The sequence below is a fragment of the Meleagris gallopavo genome, chromosome 5, assembly GCF_905368555.1.
Source record: "Meleagris gallopavo chromosome 5, MGAL_WU_HG_1.1, whole genome shotgun sequence".
Classification (NCBI taxonomy): Eukaryota; Metazoa; Chordata; class Aves; order Galliformes; family Phasianidae; genus Meleagris; species Meleagris gallopavo.
The window spans coordinates 31,689,863-31,714,179 of NC_139408.1; the positions used below are offsets into that span (position 1 = coordinate 31,689,863).

Here is a 24,317-nt window from a genome sequence, read left to right on the forward strand (position 1 = left end):
TCTTTTTATGTCATGCATGACTTTGTAAATCCTGGTCAGATTCTCCTTAAGAAAGCTGGAAAACAGTTTCATTCAAATTTTCCAGAGCTTTTTTATCATCCTTGTTGTATTCCTCTGAACACATTTTGCATCTAGTATGACCTTTTTCATCTGAAGGATCAAGAGGTGTGTATCTTATACAAGATGTGAATGAACTGTGAATTTCTACAGTGGCATAGCATAGCCCACTGTGATCTCTATTCCTTTGTTAGCAATTCATCATGTTTTACTTAGTTTTCTGACTGCTGTCACCTGCTGCGATTCTTTATTAGCCAGTCCATGAAGACTTTCCACGATGTTACTTAACATAGCATGGGACCCTTTTCAGGGTTTACTGTAGTATTGTATCAGTAAAATTTGTTATCATAAAATTGCAGGTAAATAAGACAGTTACACACTCTAAATCACTGTCATGTCACATCTTTTTTCAAAGTCCTGGGATTTACCACGTCACGTAGAATCAGAATCCTGTCATAGTCTGGTCTGTGAGATGAGCCAGTTTGCTCCATCCCTGGAAGAGGGCATTGTTACAGATTAATTTATTTACAGAGGGTATCTACTTAACGGTGAAAGGATGCTGACTTCCTGCTCCAACCTTCTTTAAATCAGAGCACGTAAATATATATGCTATGGAAGAAGTATCCATCTCCACAGTACCTCAGCAGTCTGCCATTGAACCTTTAAATCTGTTTATTTTTCCTGATGACAGACAAACTATTCCTAGTGCAAATTTATTTTGCGGTGTTTGTTTTTGATTTAAAAGTTTAAATTTCCTGTGGAAATACTCATAGGAGGACATGAGGATCTTTTATAGGCATACCCTCTTACATGAATTGAAAATCACTTGAGTATTGTTAATTCTTAGTCAGGAAATAGTTATTTAAAAGCAAATGCCTCTAGATAGCAGCAACGCTTACAGATAATGAAATTTGTAGAGATTTGTAAAGTTCAGGTTGTACATACTTTAAGGAATCACTGCTTTCAACTTTGTCTGGCCTTGTTTTATCACCTCATTAATAAGATTTTCACAGAGGTTTCCAAGAATTATTTGACACTTCTTTTTCAAGAATAATAGGCCAAGCCAAGCTGCTTCCTCCTTCGCCTCAATTTGTGCTTGCTCTTTTTCGAGACTGGGAAGATGTGGGAGAAGGACTAAGCTGAAACTCATGCTCGTTTATAGAATGCTCTACAGCAGTATACTTGTGCAATAACCTTAAATCTTCTTATTACCATAGGTATCTGCCAAAAAGTGCTGTCTCACTGATGACAGTGTAGAATCAATTGTAAAGAGTAACTTATTTTCACTCTTAATACAAACTTATATTGTTCCAGCATTATATGATTAGAATTTCTTAGCAGATCCATAAATATTCATCCCCATGTACAAGGGAAGCTATCATAATGATATTCAGCTGTTTAAGACAGTTGTAAATTTCTGACAGGTAACTCAAATGCAGCATCCATGTACAACACAAATGTCAGTGATTTCTTGAAAATAAGTCAGGAGAGGTCATTGTTAGTAGTATTTATGTATGATTTTTAGCAGCTGATGAAAGATTGTTAGTCCCCAGTAGCTCTATCGTTTGTGCTTTGTGCAAATTCTAAAGTTAAAGGTTATGAGTGCTATGGTACTGCTCAGGTGCACCATGAACAGTCTTTCACTCAGAATGATTCTCGTTTGTTAAATTTGGAAATGTGCTTTCTCCTGGCCTTAATTTTCATGTATTTCTTCATATTCTAAATGGCAGCTGAAGGCAAGCAGAAATAGTGAGTAATTGATTTAACAACCTAAGACAAGTACAGGGAAGTAGAAAAGTTTGTCTTAGTGCTTGATGTGACCTGAGAGAGCTTCTCTATACTTTTTTTCTAAACTGCCTCAGCACCTTGGGCCAGCAAAGTGGCCTTTAAGCCTGAATGAGCATGCCTTTTTTTTTTCTTTTTTTTTTTCCCTCAGTGCAAAACTCCAGTGTTTCATCTTTTCAAACTGTTTTACAGCACTCAGAGCAGAATTATATTGACAAGGTTAGAATTCATCTCCTAAAGGAGAATACTGTGTGCTCCTCCTGTTAAGTGCTAATATAACATTTATGTGTTGGTACCTTAATAACAGCCCTAGCTTGCCTAATGAAAGTACTGAAAGCAAACAGTACTCAGTGAGATTTTCTTATAACTGGAGTGACTGCAATTTGAGACAAATTATCCCTATTTTTGTTCCCATATCAAAAACAGAAATGCTAAAGCAATTGCTAGATGTTTGGTATAGAATTAGACTCCACTATCGTTAATATAAAAGTAAGTGCATTTCTCATGTAAACAGCTCACAAGGGTCAAGCATCAAAGATATTCTGTGGAAAATGCTTGTCAATAACCTTGTGAGTGCCTGTAACATGTCATTATTTCTTCCCCTTAAAGTTGAGAGAGAGCGAATGAAAATTGAGCTTGTGAATTGAAGGTACTGAGAGTTATATGGCCTTATCAACTTCAGGTAAAATGATAGTTTTGCCTTGTTATTATTTTTCCTTTCAGAGATCAGGCAATGGACAGTATAAACAATATATACTGCAGGGTAAGCAAATCGGTATATAAAAAAGTTATTATCTGTGTACACAAAGATGACATAAATCCCTAATCTCAAAAACACAATATATATATTGTCTCTCTTAAAAATGGAGGAAAAAATAAGACAAAAGAACTCTTCTGAACAGAATAAATACCTATAATTCTTCAAATTAGAATGTATTTGTTCAAAAAGCAGATAAAGATAAGGTACATTAATCCTTTTTGAGAGCATATATCATAAAATTCAGTTGTTTTCCATAAGTAGACATTGTCGTATAATAGGTATATGAGTATATGAATTTAACTATAAGGTTACAGCATGCCTAAATGTGTGTCTGGCCTGGATAGAGCTAAATTTCTTCATAGCAGCCCTTACAGTGCCATGTATTGGATGAGTGGCCAAAGCAGTATGCATGACATGCTTTAGGTACATCTGAGCAGCATTGAGGACTTCTTTGCTCCTCACACTACCCACACAGCAAATAGGCTGGGCGTGCACAAGAAGCTGAGGAAGCCACAGGCAAGATAGCTGACCTGAACAGTTCAAAGGGATATCCCATGCCGTATGACACCCTATACAGTGATAAAAACAATGAGGGGATGGGTTTTAGAAAGGTATCCATTGCGTAGAGACTGGCTGGACATAGATCTGCTTGTGACAGGTGTTGAGGGATCGTCTTTGAGTGAACTGTTTTGTATTTTTTCCTTTCTTCCTCCTCTTTACTTCTTTTATCAAACTGCTTTTATGTCAGTCTGTGAGTTTCTTCACTTATGCCATTGGAGTGAGAGGAGCAAGCAAGAAGCTATGAAGCTTCACTGCCAGCTGGGCTTAGCCCCTGCAAGGCGATTCCTCAGCTGCATTCTGAGGCCTCTGCTCTGTGTATTCTGGTAAAAATAAAAATAAAAATAAATTTAAAATAATAATGAAAAAAAAAAAGAATACTTTGCAAGAATATGGGGACAAGATAATACTCTTATGAACTCATTTTAGGTTTTACAGATAATGCTATGTAGTGTACTTAAGTACAGACGATTTGTGTTGACAAGACTGCAAATTGACAATTTCTTCCTCTGGCTCATGGCACATCGCACTTAAGTGTTTTGAAACATTATATTCACTTCCAGTACCTTAATAACATGTTCCAGTGTGATTTATCCTAAAATACAAAACAAGGAAGTAAGAAGAAAGCCTCTCTCGCTTCATTAATACCATTAGAGAAAAAGAAGGTCAGTTTCTCAGAGTTAGCTTACCGAGTAAGCTAATTAGATGTATTGATTGATGTGAAAACAATTTAGGGTGCTTTCAAAATAATTCCAGTATTGAGAAGATGCTCTTGTCTTTAAGAGGGTTCATTTAGAAACATAGAATCATAGAATGGTTTGGGTTGGAAGGGACTTTTAAAATAATCTAGTTCCAACTCCCCTGCTCTAGGCAGGGACACCTCCTTCTAGACCAGGTTGCTCAAAGCCCCATTCAACTTGACCTTGAATGCTTCCATGGTGGGGACATTCACAACCTCACTGGGCAACCTGTTCTAGTGTTCCACCACCATCACAGTAAAGAATTTCTTCCCAATATCTAGTCTAAATCTACCCTCTTCCAGTTTAAAACCACTTCCCCTTGTCCTGTTGCTACCTGCCTTATAAACAATCCTGCCCCAGCTTTTCTGTAGGCCCCCTTCAGATACTGGAAGGCCACTATAAGGTCTACTTGGAACCTCCTCTTCTCCAGGCTGAAAAGCCCCAGCTCTCTTAGTCTGTCGTCACAGCATAGGTGTTCCAGCCCTCTGATCATCTTTGTGGCCTTCCTCTGGGCCTGCTCCAACAACTCCATGTCCTTCTTGTGTTGGAGGCTCCAGAACTGGACACAATACTTAGACCATTCTGCTGTTCACAATTGTCTGAAAGGAATCTTTGCTATATCTAAGCTGTATCTTTAGTATTCCAACTTTTAAATTAAATACATATATTTTATTAATCCATTGCTGTAGCTTCATTACTTACTACTATTTCTATTCTTTAAAGAATGGAAATTTTGTTCACTGAAATGGACATAAATTGGCATATACAAAAAAATTTTTTTTTTTTTTAATTGTTAAATATGTTAAGAACAGAATTTCTTTACATTATAAAGGCATAGTGGTAGTCTAAATAAGAAAAAAATGAGCAGATATTAACTGCCAGACAAATTCATAGTTGCTCAAAATGACTTAAGTAAGAAGGAAATTTTACAGAAAAACGAACAAAAAAAACAGCCACCATGAAATAGCTGTACTGCAGATACTTTTTTCGAATATATCATCTGAATAGGAGCAACATTAATTTCTAGTAGTTATGTAATATGCAAAATATTTTGTTTATCTTTTAGGTTGAAGATCCCGAAGCATATAGTGAAGTAGCTGCAGAGTGTGGAGTGCTTGCTGTGGTTGTTGTAACTAACTTACCTAGAGATGCTGCCATTGAATGGCATGTTACTGCAGTAGTTGATGACCCACTCTGCAGAGAACATTTTGCAAAGAAGATGTTATCAGAGGGCTTCCAAATTGATTGTGAGTCTGTGAAGTCCAGTTCTGCATCTTGTGCATCAGTCTCTGTACGTCTGAGCTTGATTTTACCTCCTGCTTCTCAGCTTGATTTAGATGGACCTCTTCATGACTTAGTTTCTGTGTTTGGACAAGCTGTTGAGAAACTTTCAGAAGATTGCAGTGCAAGTCCTTTGTCGTTTAGAGTTTTCTTCAAGAAGGATGTCTTTGATATTGGAATGTTACAATCAGGTAAGACTTTGGATAGAGAACAAGTCTTAATACTAAGCATAATGTAATTTGTTTTACTTCTACATAAGGTTTGATTACAAGAAAACATGTTAAAAGTGCCTTTGAAGGAAAAGCCCAATTAAGATATGTTTGTTCTTTTGACGCATACTTCTCAAATAGAAAGGTTCCACTCTCGAAGACGTTCAAGTCCAAATTGAAGCTTTAGTTTGCTTTTTCTGATCCTGACTTTCAGCAGGATCAGAAAATGCTAATGATTTTTTTAAATGCTAAATGATTTCCTTTCTATCTGATTTCTTCTGTGATTCTATAAAGAAGAAATTGCCAAGAAATCTGGCAGCCTCAGGGTCAAACATAGGGATCATGAAACTTTTGCTTAAACATTATTGAGCAGTAGTCCATTTTTGTCTTGATGTAGAGGTATGTTCAAACAACCGAATGTCTTGTGTTAACAAGAACTTTTTGGAGACTAAATAATGAAATATTAATATTCTGAAACAAAAAAATGCCATTGCATCCCGAGATAAGAGGGTGCCAGTTTTTGAAACAGGCTAATTTCTTAGCAGGTTAATTAGACAGATTTTTTTAAGTGAAGAAGTTTAATGTTTTTCCTAGTTTTAGTTTTATCAAAATCCCATTCCATTATCAAGTAGAAGAATAAAGAACAAAAAATATAGTGTTGCAACTATGATTTATTTCTTATGTCGTACATCTGTATTTTTGGCTGTACTCAATTTGGAAAAACTAATATTATGCAAGAGCACAAAAGCTTCTTTTATCTGTCAGGCATATAATACTGGTAGATCATACTTGTATTGAAATAGGTAAGAGCTTTCTATCAATCTGAGAAGGAGCTAAATCAGATCCTTCATCTATATTTGTCTCAAATATGCATGCACTTTAAAATCTTTGCAAACCACAACTGATCCATATTAATTAGCTGACATAAATGTTAGCGCTCAAATATTCTACTGTCCTATTTTTTTTTTCTTAACCTGCAGCAGTTTTTGAAGAAAATTCAACTTGACATTGTTTAATAGGTTTAAAGTACAGGAATTGAAAGCTATAAAAATGTGGCATAGCATAAGCATATTTAATCCAGGAAGCAAGAAATGAACATATAGTCTGACAGAATGTTGTTGTTTTTACTACATCTTGTTTAAGAGCTAAAAGGAAACCTGATAAAACATGTTTCTGGCATGGGATTAACATTATCATTTTGCCTGCTCTCTTTCTTATATTTCTCAGGCCATAAAATAATTACTTCCAAATAAATTTAATTTGTTTTATTAAATATATTGCTCAATATGATATGTAAATTGTGTACATGAAAATATGATTCAATTTTATTCATGTTACACTACTAATGGCCCAGATATAGAAAGTTGTTTTGATGTTCGTATATTCATTCTAGTTGTATTCAGATCTCTATACTGTCATAATAATTCCTGTCATTATAGCAATTTTATCATTATCTTCATGGGTAAGAAATACATTCTTGCAATCTGTAGAATATATAGAATACATTAAACATTCAAGTAGCACTAACTCATTGACAAAGACTTCAGAAATAACTTTTGTCTGCTTAGGGAAAATTTCCAGAAAGTTTGTGTGATGGGAAGAAGAAATATGCTATTTGAAAATAATTTGTCATATTAAAAGTCATTGTCTTTTACCGATAGTTTCAATCAAATATAAGACTGCTATGTATATACATGACATGCCCCAGAAGGGCAATTTTTAATATATTATTAAGACACAGCGATATTTTTAAGTGCCCAGTTAATACATGTTCTTGGAGCCTTGAAAGGCATGTAGGCTACAGTGAACCTTCTTGCCTTTCAAAAGGATTAAGCCTATTAATGAAATATATCACTGACTGTCTTTTATACTGTATTTGTAATTATATTTCTCATAATTGAAAATGTACTCAAATATATATTAACACTCAGTTGAACAAGCACTTTATAAGGACTCCAAGAGTCATTCCTCTATATCCTAAACAGTGCCCATAAGCAAGATAAAATAGTCTGGTTTAACTCTAGAGTCCTTATAGGCTGTATACCTGAATCAGACCTTCCTTTTGATTCTTACAGTATTTTAACCGTTTAGAGATTGCTAAGCTTCGATGACCATACTTTCTTTCAGTTTATTGTAGTATATTTCCATGTTCCTTTTCAGCTTTAAAGTGGCCCTCAAGTTTCATTTACAAATAGCCGTTAACTTTTCAGCCTTCTTCCTAAATCTGGATTCAGCACCATGAGAGGAAAAGTGATGATTTTATTACCCAGAAGTTTAATTCATTACCTCAATAGATTTAGATGCTTACATTTAATACACCTAGGCAAGTTCAAATAAACTTCTGCTTCTGGAGTGCTTGTGGATGCATGAATCAGAATGAGACAGGCAAGTCACAAGAGGAAACAATCCTGATATACAAAATAGAACTATTATGCATCTTGTCAATTCTGAAGGTAGCCTAAATTTGCTTATGCCTGCCTTTGTAGGCTTTTCTAAGATACTGAGTGTATAGGTGTCTCCGTAACAATATCTACTACCTCCAAAGGTTAATTTCTGTGTCCAGTTGGCTGCCACAAATTACTTGCACTACTGATCGGATTGTAGGTAAAGCTGTTTTTCAAAAAGAGAAGTGTTCTACTAAGAAACTGAATAAAGCAAGAATGTTCTGATCATGAAAATCTGAGACCTAATGCATTGAGTTTTAAAAATATTCTTCTCTTGATATGGCTGCCAGAACACAAATGATACTGAGAGAGCAGTTTTTCAGTTGCAATTATTAATTCATCTCAGGTAGTGCTGGTTGCTAACCATCTGTATGATGATCCATTACTGACATGTTTGATCTTCAACATGTGTTAGACATTGCTAGTCCCACAAGTAGACCTGTCCTTTTGGAGTTTTCAACTACAATCAGATTCATGTCTGCTGGGAAATGATAATATTAATAACCTAACAGGGGATGCTAGACACTGCTTTTCAAATATTTTTAATACAAAGCACATCAGACAGATGTACCTGTAATGGAATAAATAGAAATTATTAAAGATAGGGCTGAGGAAATAACTATTCCAGTCTTGCTGAAGTTCAGGTGGAATTCCATCATGTCATAAGATTGGTGAATAATCTAGAAGAATTCTTGAAAGAGGTTGAATCACAGTGTATTATTTATTCTAGCAAAAGCATGAAAATGAAATAAAGTTGCCTTTTTTTTCTTAGAGTAAAACTTAAAATCACTATAGTGAAAGAATGCTGCCACAGATAATCTCAAATAAGCTTCTGATGAGACTAATGCTTTTTCTGATGCAAAGAAATTGAGCATTTATTAGGAACAGTCCAAATAAATTAGAGAAGTCTGTTTGTACCTGACACAGTAAGATGTGAACAAAGAATTTGTGTATGTACATATATGTGTGTATATATACACTCTACTGTAACAAGTTATTGGAAATTGCTATAGCAAGTGTTATTGATGTCAAAAGAAGTTAAAGGTTTGTGATGCAAATTTGAGACAGATAGCTTTCTGTCATCCTAAGACCATATGTAAAGTTTTATTGAACTAAGTGTAGTATTGATGGTGAACTTCTTAGAGGCAATCCCTGCTAACATACGAGAGCATTATGGACACCATGCTGAGACTGCAGAACACATAGAAGTAGGAGGATTAGATTAAGCTGACATACGTATTTAGTAAGATGCTGTTAAGCCTTTAGAAGTCTTTAACATAAATTTGACTATTTCTTTCTTATTCTCATTTAAATATGCATTAATATAAATGTGTCAGGATGATTTGCTATACCATCCATTTGACTAGATTATACTTCGGTATAGGGAAGTTGAATGCTCATAAGTCATCCTATTATGATTTCACAAGCCTTGTTCACAAGATGTATGCAAAATATTTTTGAATATTTATTAGGGAGTAGAAAAGGTTCTGCATTCACCAGAACATCATATTACATAATCCCTTTTTAATACTACAGAAAAAATGAAGGGAGAATATAAAAAAGCAAAAGCAAACAGGAATAGAAATACAGTCTGGTATTAGCAATAAAATGAATATGTAACCAGTTTAAAATATGGCTCTAGTTTGTAAATGCTTAGAACTAAAAGGCTGCTTGTACTCACATGTTTATCAAGCTTCAATTGTACTATGTTTACTTTAAAAAAATAATTATAATACCAATTGAGTAGAGTTCAACCAGACTGGAAAAAATTTTGCTTGAAATGGGACTGTTTCTTCTGGTGAAATGGAAGCCCTTGTGATTAGGCACTCATTTAGGAATCCTTGCGCTGAATCATGTCAAAGATACTGCGTCTAAACTAAGCATTCAATTAATACTGCATTTTCAACACATATTTTTTCTAGATGTTTTCCAAGGTATGGGGTTTCTAGTATTGATAGATATTAGTTCTGTTGTGTAAATCCTGGAGAAGTGGAAGTGCACCAGAGGAAGATAATGGTACATTTTTTAACAACATGTCTATGTGCACTAGTCTTGCAAAAAAGTAAAGCTGAATTAATTGTTCAATATTTATTTTCTTGTTTGTCCTAAAGGAACATGTAGTGAAGCCAGGCAGCTAATGGGTAATTACAGACATAATAAAAAAATAGATTTACAATCCAACTTATTTCTTGACGTACCCAGTTTTAATGTCCTGATTATCACAGCAGTTGCAACATCAAATCTAGATTAAGAAGACAAGGAGATGTAATTTCTAGTGAAGGTGTTGGAAACAACACCAGGAATTAGTACTTCTGAGACTTCTGAGATTTGAAAATTGTGTTCTGAGGAATTTATCAAGGCAGTACCACAACCTTTCTTGTCTTATTGAGATTATCAGTTTACAAGAATGAGGAATTTCATTTTTTAACAAATAAGAAAACTTATTCAAAGGAAGATATCAATGACAATATAAGGTGCTATTCTACAAATCTACATATCGCATTTATATATGCAATGTTTGTGTAATTATGAAGAGTCCGAGAAATCACAGATGTAGACACTTACAACTATATACCTAGTTACATAGTCAAATAGTCTGTTTTTTCAAGGTTATTTATAGAATGCATATTGGGCAAAACAAATGGAAATCAAGAAGAGAAGTGATTGAGTAGATACAATGATTTTAAGAAGTTTCCGCAGCTTTAACTCTCTAGTCATTCTCCAGAAATATGGGCAAGCAGCTCCAGTAGCAGCAATGACTTCAGAGACCACAGAGTTTTTTATCTTCTGTCTAGATTTCAGCATCACTGATGCAATGATTCTTGTATACTTACTGTGTTTTTTCTTTATCCATTAATAGTTCCTTAGCTACTAGTACAATAAGAATAAAGCAGATGAGCATGGAGTCTCAGACATTCCAAGAATAAGAGTGGAGAACATGCAAACAGCATTTTCAGTATTGCATCTCTCGTCACACATAGATCTAATTGCAGATGTGATGCCACTTTCTGCCTTTCTTTGAGATGATAACATAATTATGACTGCTTATGAGGGGAGGAGTTCAGTACAGATGTTACAATTCTCTGTTTATCCCTTTTTCAGTAGGTTGGGAAAGTGACTCTATAGATTTTATTTGCTTTTTTGCCATAAGGTAAACCTGTGTAACTCAGTGAGTGAATTTCAGTATTGCAATTAATAGAAGGAATTAAGAGTAATAACATGCTCAAAACCACATTCTGGCAACTTCCAAGATTTATCTTGTAGCTTCAGAACAACACACGTCAAAAATTTAAATATTCTATCAGATTATCCAGTTGCCAATCTACAAGTGATCTCTATAGTACAGTTTCAGTGGGTTAAATTATTTTCCCTTTCCCTTAAAATATCTGAGAGTCTATAAGAGGACACCCTTTCAACATTCAGCTATTTAGTCCCTTTTTTAAAGTTTTCTTTCATCTTATTTTTCTTTGATCCCAATGTCCATAGTTTTAATCATACCTGCTAGTTCCTATTTCAGTTTATTTGTCACCCGTGAAACACAGATACTCCTTTTTCTTCCTGTTAACATCCTTCTGATATTCATAAGCCACTGTCAAGTTCTTCTCCACAATCAGCCATACAGATGTTGCTATATCAAAGCAAGCTGTTCATAATCAACTATTTCTTTCATTACCCGTGTTTTTTCCTATTCTTTGGAACCATTTTGATATGTTACATAGTTAATGCGTTGTGCAGAACTGAAGGCAATTTTTTCCTACATTTTGTACTAACTAGGAGAGCATTTATGATAGACTACAATTTATGGTTAGAAATAAATTTGATTCGTATCTGACCATCTTTGCAATCATTGCTTAATGAGGTAGTTATTGTGGCTAACAGATAATTTGGCCAAAGAGAAATATTTTTAAAATATCATGATGCTGTCTGAAGAAGACTAAAAACTGAGCCAGTTTTTCTACCAAATCTTATTAATGTAGGCTAAAAGAAAAATCTGAGAATTTGCCAAACTGAAAAGAGGAAAATTTCACTATAAATTCTTTGGGTTTCCTGTTAAGAGAACAAAGAATATTTCAAGTATAATTCTTCAAGCAGAACTATGTTGCTACTCAAAAAATAGAGAGAGAAAAAAAAAAAAACAGTTAAATTAGTCCTTGGGGAAATGAATCAGACTATAATATATATAAGCAATTAGGAAACACTGACGTGATTCATGAGTGTGTTTGAAATGACATTTTAAAAGGGTAAAAGCAGTTAAATTTGGTCTTGGGCTACAGAGGTGGCTTTGTAATCTTGTTATTGCTATCCAAAATATCCAGCTGAAGAACCTAATATATTAAATTACTGCTAAAAGGCTGGAAGTTTTTGTATCTGTTTTCAAGGCTATGTTGTTACTATATCTACTACACTTCACTGTGAACATCTCATATAAAATTATGAGGAAATAATTTTTTATTTGTTATCAAAGACTTGCAGATTTCTTTTCTAAATAATGCTGCTTGTCGAATGAATTTTCATAGGAAAGTGTATTATACCTGGACACACTTTAAAGTATATTAAGTTCCTATTTCAGAACAGTGGCCTTTTTTGTTTTAGAATAAGAAATTCATTTTCTAATCACTTGGTGCCTAGGGCAGGTACCAAAGTTAGAGCTTCTTCTTACTCAAAGCATGTGACATCTGAAGGTTATGTATTGCATAGCTGTATATGAAAACCTTGGCTAAAACTTTAAATTGATATAAGTTCTTTAACAGATTCACTCAGTGTTGGAATAAACACTTTGATACAGAGCTATAGCAATGCAGTTGTTTTAAAGCTACCTGTGTACAATCTCACATTTCTTTCTGAATTTCTGCTACTGAAATCTAAGATACATTTATAGGTTATTCTGTGCTCCCTACCGTGTTTTCACATTATGTTGATGTGTTTTTGAGTTTTTCAGCAAAGGAATCAGTAACGTCTCTCTTCTTGTTTTCTTTTTCTTTGCTCTCTTTTTTTATTTTTTCCTCTCATTGAAACAGATTAGTAGATGATAATACCTTTTGGTAAAGAGAATATGGCACTAAGGAGACTCAATACTTAATGTAGGTTAACTTAAGGATAAGCTCTGCATATAAATGCAATGCATTCCATGAATTCATTGCTACCAGAGATGTGTTCTTTTTCTGAAAAATACAAAACAATCTATTAGTTTTTATCATTAAGTAGCAATAAAAAGCACAATAGTGAGATTCTTAATTATCAGATTCCTTGACAGCAACTTCCATACTTGTCCTTAAAGTCAGATTATTTTCATTTTTACAGACTAAAAGCTTATATTTTTACATTGTTTTGAGCTCTATGAGTTACTAACAAGCAAGAACAACATCTTTATCGGGTGATTTTGGAGGCTTTTTCTTTATTTAAAAGTATTTTTAATTTTTGCCTTGTTATCTCTTCAACATTTTCATATCTGTAGTGTAAATTCAAAGTGTGCAGGAAAACATAAAAACTAAAGCAGTACAAGTTTGAGTAAAGTATACAGCTATTGCATAGTATAATTTTGTGTGTGCTGTCTCTCAGGGCAATGAAGGAATTGTCTGGTATAAAGTTGTATGCTGTATGACTGGAGAGTTTTGATTAAGAATATTTTTCGAAGCTAATGACTCAATGAGGAGTAGATTTGTTGCTCTTGCAAACATTTGTCATATTATATAGACATTTAGGTTCGTAAGGTTCTTAAGATATTGGCAGATGCTAATGAAAGTTAGATTGGTACATGATCTCATGCATATTTCTTTCATTACTTTCTGGCTGAATTCCTAGGCTATTTCATAAAATTGGATTATTATTTTTTAAATATATATAATAAAAATAATATGTAAGAAGAAATAATCTTTTCGATCCTGTATTGTACTCTTTTGCTTCACAGAAATTCTTCAAAAGAGGCAATATATAGTGTAATAACTGTGAATAGACTCTATTTGTGTTTGTGGCCCACAACCTAAGTGATGTGACTGTAGTATTATGTCTCACTGAAATCTTAAAACATGTTGTTGGAAAACAAGAAAGATAGTCATATCTATGGATCTGAAAATAATTGCCACAATATTGCTTTTGCAATTTTTTTCTGAAAATTTTATTAATGAAGCTGATTGAAATGTATATTTTACATCTTACTTCCTTAACTGGCATTTGAGCATTATTATATATCTTTATTTAAAAAATAAAAGCAAAGGAATTAAAAAAAAACGCATCTCTTTTTAAAAGTATTTTTCCTTATAAAGAACTAAAATGTAAAGTTGTCTCCAGAGCACTGAATAATTGAGAGATCTGAAAAAAAGAACTCCAAAAAAAAAATATATATATTATTAGAACTATTTTCCTGGTGTATTATTCTATTCAGTATATGATGATTTAGTATACAAGCTATTGGGTTGAAACAGCATCTCCCTTGTCTTACTCTCAAGAATATCACGTCCATACACTGATGCTGTGGATGTATATTTGAAATATACAAGCAGCATTTTGTTTGTGGCACAGAGCATTAAGTGACTTGCTATCTTCATACAAAATGGTAAAATTATACAGCTTTATTTTTCCTGAAACTCATGGCTGAAGTTACAGATGCTAAGCAACTTTCAAAGTCAGGTGCTGTTTACAGGAAGCATTTTACTGAGACCAGGTAAGTAGAGCACTGAAGAATTCAGTTCATTGAAATGCATGCCTTGTTTCAGAAGGAGCTATGAGATCAAATCTGTTTTGAGATTGCTCTTCTACTGGGTATAACTATATCATTTTAGAATTGTCAGGGGATCTTGCCATTTCTATAGTGAGCATGAATAACTGAAGTCAGCCTAAGGCATTTTCTACAATTATATACGTGAAGATAAATATGTTCTAATTTAGCTGATTATTCTTTCTTTGCATTAACTGCATAGAATTTGATTGGAATTATTTTCTTTCATAACATGTAGCATAGCTTACCTGCTGTGATTTAATCAGATATTTTGGTCACTCAAACTATAACAGTAACATAAATAATCAAGATCACTATCTTTAGATTAGGCCTTTTAAAGTTTACTTTTCTTCTAAATTCAAACATCTTTTTTTGTTGGTTATTGTCTTTAACCGTCGTATGCAAACCACTTGAACTTCTCATCTAATACGTTTAAAAATTCAGATGCGCAAACCTCAGCTGTACAATGCTTTCATTAAAAGCATTGCTTGTCATTTTTGGCTTAACTTGTTTGAAAATGTGCAGGAGTTTTGCAAAATTTTTAAGCACATTAAGATTTCCTTTTGATAGGAAACATGTTGTATAATACCTCCTGGCTATGGAGATTAATGCTGTAATACTTGCTCTACATAAAGTTTACCATATGACATTTCTTAAAATATGTCTTTGACAGGTATTAATTGGAAGGAATATTCTGGTGTTTGGTGTTAGGTGGGAGTTATTCTAAGCAGATTGCATACAATGCTCTTTTACAATTTTCCTTGTGCTATGTTTCACTTTTCAATGAATATACTACAGAGAGGCTGAAAAGCATTCCAGAATTTTCAGCACAACCCTATTCAAAGTCAGTAATTATACTAAGGAGACTTTAACAGTTCCAGGATACGCTGATGTCATATTAAAGAATATTTGGTATAAAAAATGGTATATTTTTATCACTGAGTTGGCTTGAAACCCTCAATTATTTACCTTAATCTTAATTAAAATATATCCAGTCAGTTCCTCCCACTATGCCATTACGGAGAAAAAAGCAGACATCTTCTCTTAGATGGTAAGACTTACATACACTTTCCATAGGAAAGTAAAACATAGGAAAACTTGTTTTTGTTTTCTGGCACACGAATAAAACCTGTCCAGGCATTAGTGGAAGAGTATTATTCACTAGCTAGAAGGAGCTATGGAACTAGAGCAGGACCTTAGCCCTTTTGAACCAGAGTGATCATACTGAGAGATTGCAATCTCTAGTTCTTCTGAAGAATGATCCCTGTTCTCATATATCACACGCCAAAACACATAAAACAAGCCCAAGTTTCAGAAAGTACTGAGAACCTGGACTGTTACATTGGAATCAATCTGAACACCAAACATCATTTGATACTGATGTTTTGTCCTTTAGACAAAATGAAATCCTAATATATTGGAATTAATGGCAATTACATTATTAACATCATTGGGAAAGAATTTCAGCGGTGTGGAAGAATGAAATTGAGGCAGGTACAGTGTACCAATTGCAAGAAAACAAGATGTAAAAACCAAGTGGCAGCAGTCTAAACTTCCTAGATCCAGAAAAAAGAGATGCGAGAATATAGAATATAGCAAGCAAGATTATTAAGACAAAGCTTCTGTTTTAAAAATGTGTTGATCTGTACAGAAAATATGATAGGTAGCAAGAAGTAGTGAGCAAAGCTATGCATAAATTCAAAGCTTGGATTCCACAGGGTGTTTTTTTTTTTAATTAAATTAGGAGCCATTATTTTTGTTTGTTTGTTTGTTTCCAGTTCAGACAAAAAATAGCGGCACAAAAACAAAAGAAACATGATAGATCACACCCAGTCCTCACACCAATCTACAAGCAACACATCTGATGGTTGTTGTTGATATTTTAGAAAGAACATTTTTTTATTAACAGGAGGAAAATAAGTATTTTAGTAGAAAATATCGTACTTTAGACTCTTGATATAATGAAATAGTTATACATCTCATGTGGACTCTTGAGTGCTTTCCATTGCATGGAGATATCTGGAATCCATTTAAAATAGGGATATAGTCACCAGCCTGAGTGGTTTATCTTTTATGAAGGAGATAAGTAGTTCAGATTTGCTTTAGATCATGATTCTTAAGCAAAATGGAGGATTTTTTTGAAGCACTTCTGATGCAGTATGCTAGTTAGCGATTATTACGAATCATGCCTTGCATGATGAGGTCTTAAGTTTGGTTTTAATTTGTTGAATGGATACAAAAGTAATGTCACTTCTCATCATACAAAATAACTTCTTAGTTATTACTTTGTAATGATGGGCTGTTTTGTAAGCAGAACGTCTCAAAACCATTTGAAATGTTTAGTTTCTTTGACTAAGTAGACTTTGAAATGTCATTGTTGTCCCTTCTATCTCTAGCTTTGATTCCATAACTTCAGCTGATATTTGTGCATCACCAAATTGCTTAGAAAAATCATGGTCTCCTACATAAAGCGCTGAGAACAATTACTGAATTTAGATTTTCTTTGATTTATTAAAGTTTTTCAGAAGATTTTCTCTTTTATGTTCTTACAAAAGCAGTCTTTCACAAAACTTAATGTGTGTGTGTATTTAGGGCTCTGCCCTGCAAATAGCCTTCTTTCACATTGATTTCATGTACTTATATGATTAATTTAAAATTTTGTCAAAACAGTAGAGTCAGAAAGAGGAAATTAACACTGTATTTTCAGTGTTCTTGCTGACTCATCTCCTTATAGTTTAAAAATAGAGCATTGAACAGCTTCTGTACATTTACTTCATGGTATACAAAATTGAACTATAGCAGTACTAATTCAACCTTTTACTGTCTGAATAAAATCAACTGAAAATTAATATTGTTTAAATGATTCTTATAGTAAACCTCATGTCATCAATTAAGAATGGCAAGGTGGTATGATTAGGAATGTGATTATGTTTTATTTACTGCAAAACACTCGTAGATAATGTGATTTGTAGTATAAATATCAATCACTTCTTTAGAATACAAAATAGCCATGAATTATTATTTTTCAGAAAACCCTTCAAAATAACAAATGAAATTGAAACCTTAAGAGAATAAGGGGAAGCTGCAGGAAATACCATATTATCACTTAGATTATACTGGCATCATGTCAACTGGGAAGAAGGGGCACTATATGACAGTAACATGTACAGCATTATAAATTCTTTACTTGTATATGTGCACACATTGCAAATTGACCAGTTTGAAACAGTTATTTTAAAGAGTTATAAATTAGTGTGTTTAAGGAAATTGATCTAGTAATCATAACACTAGGTGAGAATATATGTACATACTTCATCCACCCATAAAGTAGTTAAATCTGTGTGCACTTTTCTGAACTGAAGCTTGTCTAAAATTACCTTGCTAAAAGTGGCCCCATATAAAGACAATTGAAACAATAAGAATCCTACAGCAGAATTTTAACATGCCTGAAAAACTAAGTATCTAGTAACCAGAGGATTATGACAAATACCTTAAGTTATAAGTGGAAATTAGAAAATTAATTGAAAACTGAAATTTTTGCATTGCCTCCATAAACACAATTTGTATATGCAACTTAGCCTTAGAAACACTTCTTACAAAATGAATGCATTTTGAACAACCGATTATTAGTATTAAAAAAGGTCATCTACCATGCCTTAGAAACTTTCTGTGTTTAAAAGCACAGTAGCTTATTCATTTTTCTGTGCTGTTTATGTCTTTATGATGTGTTTTTATAAATACTTGTATTTTCTTTGTTTTTCACTTGTTATTTTCTTAAACTGTTGAAATTTTATTTGCAAAATGTAAATAAAGATATTTCAAACTTTTCCATGCAAATAAAATGAAAGCTGATGCTTAGGTATCCAACAGGATGCAGAAATAAAGTACAGTGAGTGTAGATCCTCAGGAGAAACTTAATTTAGACTTGATTTATCATTTTCTTACTTTTAGAAACTTAAGACATGGTAAGTGAATGCGAAGCGAATTCTTCACTTTCACTTGTCTGTTTTTTCTAATGAAAGTTTGTCACATACTGTAGATTCTTTAGGACATTACAGTAAAATAACATTTACAAACCTAAAATATACAATTCCAATATATGGTTATTATATAAATGTGAAATATGCACAAAAACATCTCTGTTATTTTTACCAATAGAATTTTCATTTTTAATAATTACTGGAAAAATTGATGTAAAAATAGATATTTTTTAAAATGCAAAAAATCTTACATAACATTGTGTTTCCTCTCCTTATCGTTTTACAAGTCAGTTTGATATATCCCTGCTTGGAATATTAGACTAGACATGAAAGGGTAGGAACATTTTACAGTTAAAGTATGTATGTATGCACCATTGTATATACAGGTGAACACTAATTTCCTCTGGCTCCCATCTCTGCCAAGAAAATTTTCCACTTGTCAGTCAATTGATCCTAATATTATCTTAGAATACAGAAAGCATTTTAAAATTTTAAACCACAGAATTCTTTTCCTTCCCCCACTCATGTATTTAATTCCTACAGTATTTGGAAAGGAAAAACTTTGTTTCCTGAAAGTAGGTGGTCATAGTCAAGACTGAAGAAAATTAAGAGATGATGTTGAGGGAATGCAATGGGTAGAAAGGACTGTAGGGGCAAGCAGATAATTAAGTGGGAGCCTGATCATATCATCTCAGCCACCTCTAATTTTTGGTCATTTTACCTGTCATTGTGGCTGCTGACTGTTGCTAGAAAGAAATGAAGGGTGATTCTGGTTCCTTTCAATTTAATTCCTCTGCTTACTTTTGAGTTTGCTTGCATCAGAGCTTCTGTCATGATTACATGATTACATAGAGGAGGATGCCATTCAGGTCATATGAGATTTTAATATTTAAATGTTTAAGAAAACACTTAGGTGACATTTGTTTTCTCTCACTCCCAATGTTCATTGGATTAAAATAGGCAATGTAAGTTTACAAATGAAAGTTGCATATCAGAGTCCTCTCTCTCTGGAATTTCAGAGAGAAATTTCCTTTGCCGTTGTCCCTATTCTTTCTGATATTATTAATGGCTTCTGTTGCTGATTTCCATTGAAATTTTTCTGCATCATTCACATAGCTCCAATAACAATCTGACAGCATAAAAAGACCACAGAAACACGAAATCATATCAGTAGAGCAACACAGCCTGTATTCTTTTTTCATTTCAGCCCATACTGTTTTAACTGTGGTTTATAGATAGAGTTTTCTTTTTACCTTTTTCTTGCTGAACTGTTACACGTTTTCTGTGTTTTTCATGTGTTCATTATTTGTCTAAGCGTCTAAGCAGGCTGTTGACACTTTCATTCTGAATTTTTAAGAAATTTCAAATATTTTCTCCTAAGCTGGGATTCAAGCTCACTGGTTTTTGGAGTCCATTTTAAGTTTTCAGTGTTATGAAGTCTGTCTTGAACTGTTTTATGTCATTCAGTTTTCAAGCAAAATGCACCTGATTGCAGCTCAGCAAAGTCATCTTGGCTTCTTCTTACATTGCAGTGTCTAGCATTTGAAGTGTCTTTCTCTTCTTAAAATAGACACTGGCACTGACAGTCTCTGCTCAAGATTCTGCAAGTTCATTTTCTAATATCCTATTTGGAGGCACGATTTCAAGTAACAGAAAACAAATGTTGGCCCTACGCTCTTGGATCTTGTATTTGACAAACTGCTTCTCCTCCATTCTTCTGAAGTCTGTTAATCTTAGAGGACTCTCACAATAGATGCATAATTTTTCTTGCAAGGGCTAAGTTACACCAGAATGAAAAAACTCTGCATAATTTTCATATAATTGCAAGGTAAACTGCAGGTCTGGTAATTTGTACCGATTTGTAACGAGTACCTTCTGATCATTTAGAACTCTTTCAAAAAACGTCACAACTTTACATCTTTTTATGACTTTAGAACTCTTAATAAAATCCTCATGGAACAGCATTTCCCCCACACTGGTCACCTTTACTGAAAAAAAAAACACAGACTTGCAGGTACACTGCAATCATTAGGCAATATTTTGCCAAATAGCTGCTGGTGTTCCTGCAGCCATAGTTTCTTGTTTGACTAGTAGTGTTCTGTTTGCAAAGTGACAGTTCCATATTAGCTCATTTGAAAAATGTTCTTTGACCAGATATGAATCTTCATCTCCTCCTACAGGCTAAATATTTCTGCATGTTTGGAACTAATTGCATCAGCTTCATTAATCTGTTTCGTGATCTTAAAGCTCCTGGGGGTGTCTTAGTCTGGTGTTTGAGGTAACTTTCTTGATCAACCCCTGAGCTTCATCCTGTAGCTGTGAACTGGAGTTGACTAGTTCACTAGGTTGAATAAAACTGTTTGACTGTGATTGCTGTTGCTTGCCTTCTTTATGGATCACAGATTTTATATCTCATAAATCTCATAAAAAGTCAAATAATGAATAGTAAAGAAATAGAATTTATCTAAAATTTACGAAAACCTTTTGTTGTCCCTAAAAGCATAATCATGACCTTCTGCTGAAGTGAGTCAAACTTGTAGCCATAGGGAACATTTCACACAGATTGTATTGCAAAATTGGAGCTGAAATGAAAGGCCAGATAGTTTACAGCCATTCTGTAGGCTGTGGACCAAAAAAATTATAACTCCTGGAGTAAGTTCAAACTGCTAGTGATTACAGAAAGGCTGTCATCTTGCTCAGTGTTCTGTCCATGCAGAGTTTGTTGAAATTTCACTAAATGCAGCATCAGTGACATTTCCAAAGTAGCAAAGAATTACCTGGAAGTAGAAATTCCACTGTTCTGACTTTTTCTTATTAAGCATATGAATTGTATTTTGAACTTTCACTTCTGTTTCTCAACTATTTTCTTGTTATTTGTTTAAAGATGAAATCTTTTTAATAGCTGCCACTATTATCATCAAACCATTGTCAGCTGATTTTTCTTTCCTGTTTATTCTCATTACGTTTTTCTTCTTGTGCCCTTCAGAGATATTACATTGGTTTACCATGGAATTTAGTAGACAATGTTTTTAGTAAAATAAAAAGATATATCTAGATGTAGCACAATTCTATCTTTTAATTGCAGGGTACCTGAGAAAAGAGTTTAGCACTGTCCAACTGTGTTTTGTAGAAAAAGGAGCCTAGAGACAGGAGAAAAAGGTAGTTACTAATTCGGGTTTTCTTAGTAAGCCTGCAACAGAAATTGAACTTTTGTCTACTGAATTCTTGCCAAATATTTTCTCCAGCCTACTCTCCTGCACAGGAGTGCAGATTCCAAAGTGCAAAAAGGCATAATAGGAAGATGATGTAAACAAATTTAAATTAAACATACACAGCTCATGAAATTGTGGTTTTACTTAATTCAGTGGTAAAAAAACCCTTTGACTTTAGTGGAGTCAGGATTTTCTTCAGGTCAGGCCTTTTTTACACTCTGAAGTCTTTTTTCTTTTAATTCCTTTTATGAAAAAAAGATGCATTGATTGTTCTGAAGAGAAATAAGTTTGGTTTTCGTCACCATTATTCTGACGTTTCTCTTTTTTTGATGGGGTTGCTACTCTTCCATTCTCATTTATAAATAGTATTTTATCTTTTAATAACTGTTAATTACACTTCAGTGAAACACACAGTCATTTACATTGCAACCACAGAGTAATAGTTAAGGTGAGGATAGTTTTTTTTATTGAAATTAGTATGTTTTCGACTTATTCTTGTTTGCTATTAAAATTATGGACAGCTTTTAAGGTTGATGTGAGTTCATTTTGTTAAGTAGGAAATTTAGTGACAGTTTGTAAATTAGCAATTAGAATTTTAGATGAAAAACATGGTTTGCTCCTGATAGTTAAATTTGTGATATTTGCTCTGGTTACTTACTGTTTCTTCTCTGATTTTATTTCTTTAATTTTTTTCCTGAGTACAGTGAATATTTTCTTCCTATTTTCTCCTATTTTTCTCCTAAGTACTGTTATGGCAGTGAAAGATTAGAGTTCACTGAGACTTAAAGGACAGGAAAGAAGCTTGGTGGCAAAATGGAAAAAAAAACATAGTCAATGCTTTTAAAAGAGCCTGAGAAAGAAAGGTTTTTTGTTGTTGTTGTTGTTGTTTGATTTTTATTTTTATTTTTTTCTCCATAATGGTTGTAAATGATGGAACCACTGTACGTAGTAAAATCCAGATTGGAAAGTGTCATGCAGTCACAAAATAATCTCTTACACAACATGTTGACACCGGTTCACATAAAATCAATCAAGAGAACAAGTGCTTTCTTGAACAAATTATTTTTTGGAGGACTGTATTCCTCCATTCTATTTCATCTGCTTATCATCTTTAGAGAACTCTGAGCTGTACTTGATTTAACTTCAGTGGTTTCAAAAAGAATACAACTTATTATTCAAGTTTATCAACTCAAAAGATGTATACAATATGCATACAAACTGAGAGAAGAACTCCTTGAAAAGTAGCCCTGCTGGGAAGAACTCAGGGGCCCTGGTTGATAAAAAACCTAACATAAATAGTTTGTACTTGCAGCCTGAAGAGCCAATCTTATCCTGGGCTGTGTCAGAAGAGGGTTGGCCAGAAGGACAGGGAGGTGATTGTCCCTCTCTGCTTTGCCTTCATGAGGACCCAGCTGGATTACTGTGCTCGAGATAGACTGAAGGAACTGGGTTTGTTCAGCCTGGAAAAGAGAAGGCTGGAGACCCCATTGTGGCCTTCCAGTATTGAAAGGGAGGTTATAAATGTGAGGGAAATCAATTTTTTACATGAGTAGATAGTGATAGGAAAAGGGGCAATGGTTTTAAACTAAAGGAGGGGAGATTTTGGTTAGATGTCAGGGGGAAGTTTTTTACTGAGAGAGTGGTGAAGTGCTGGAACAGGTTTCCTAAAGAGGTTGTGGATCCCCCGTCCCTGGAGATGTTTAACACCTGAAGCCCTGGGCAATCTAATCCAATACTTGATATAGTGGCTGGCAACCCTGCCTGTGGCAGGGGTTTAGAAGTTGATGATCCTTGAGGCTCCTTCCAAACCAGATCAGTCTATGATTCTACGCTTATTCCTCACAGGAGATTTTACTCTGGGGAGAAGTTATGTGCAGGATTTAAGACAAGATATGCTTATGAAAGTTTAGAAATTCCAATGAACATGGCATAAAATTGAAAAGATAAATTAAGAATAGAAAAATCTAATATATAATGTCAAATTTTAAGTAGTGTTAATTTTCTTAGATCTTGCCTTCTGTTTTGAAAGTGAAGAAATTAAAAGCATTAATGAATTATATCTGCACCAAATCACTTTCCATCGTATCACTTCTAAAAATATGCCTCAGTAGTACTAGGAATAGAACAGTAAACATAAAAAGAACTGATACAAAAATGAAACACCTCTACTCATCCTGCAAAGGTGAAATTACTATTGCTTTTTTATTTGTGGTGCCATAGATCAGGCAGGGCATATATGTCATTTTCTTTTGACAATTTGGTTTCAGTCTTTTGGTTTATTTTCTAACAATGTGTTTGCTTTGGAAAATATTTCATTCCACTGAGCTGACATACTGTTGAGCAACAAAAAATCTTGGCTTACAAAATATGTGTAAAACAATCTTTGAAGTGGTAGATACAACTACCAGGTCACCTGGATAACTGGAACTTCAGTTGCATATAAGTAAATGAACAGATATATAAATAAAGGAATATACTCTACTCTTAGCATGAAAGAATTAAGCCTTGCCAGTTAAAATGGTTTCCATGATTGTGATAAAGATCAAAGACTAAGAATGAAGAATGCCATAGCTTTA

General features: G+C 33.8%; 1 protein-coding gene across 9 annotated transcripts in view; it reads left to right on the forward strand.

The window, feature by feature from the left end:
* Nucleotides 1-24,317, forward strand: part of DPH6 (diphthamine biosynthesis 6) — a 215,905-nt gene that overhangs the window by 138,372 nt on the left and 53,216 nt on the right. For 8 of the 9 annotated variants that reach the window (XR_014883604.1, XR_014883605.1, XR_014883606.1 and 5 more), the window contains one exon: nucleotides 4,967-5,372. Coding sequence is in view for 6 of the 9 variants with exons in the window: in XM_085225134.1 (XP_085081260.1) it covers nucleotides 4,967-5,372 (406 nt within the window). In the remaining 3 variants the exon portion in view is untranslated. Of the gene's footprint in view, nucleotides 1-4,966; nucleotides 5,374-24,317 lie in introns of those variants that run through there. The other variant, XM_085225133.1, reaches the window with a different exon arrangement.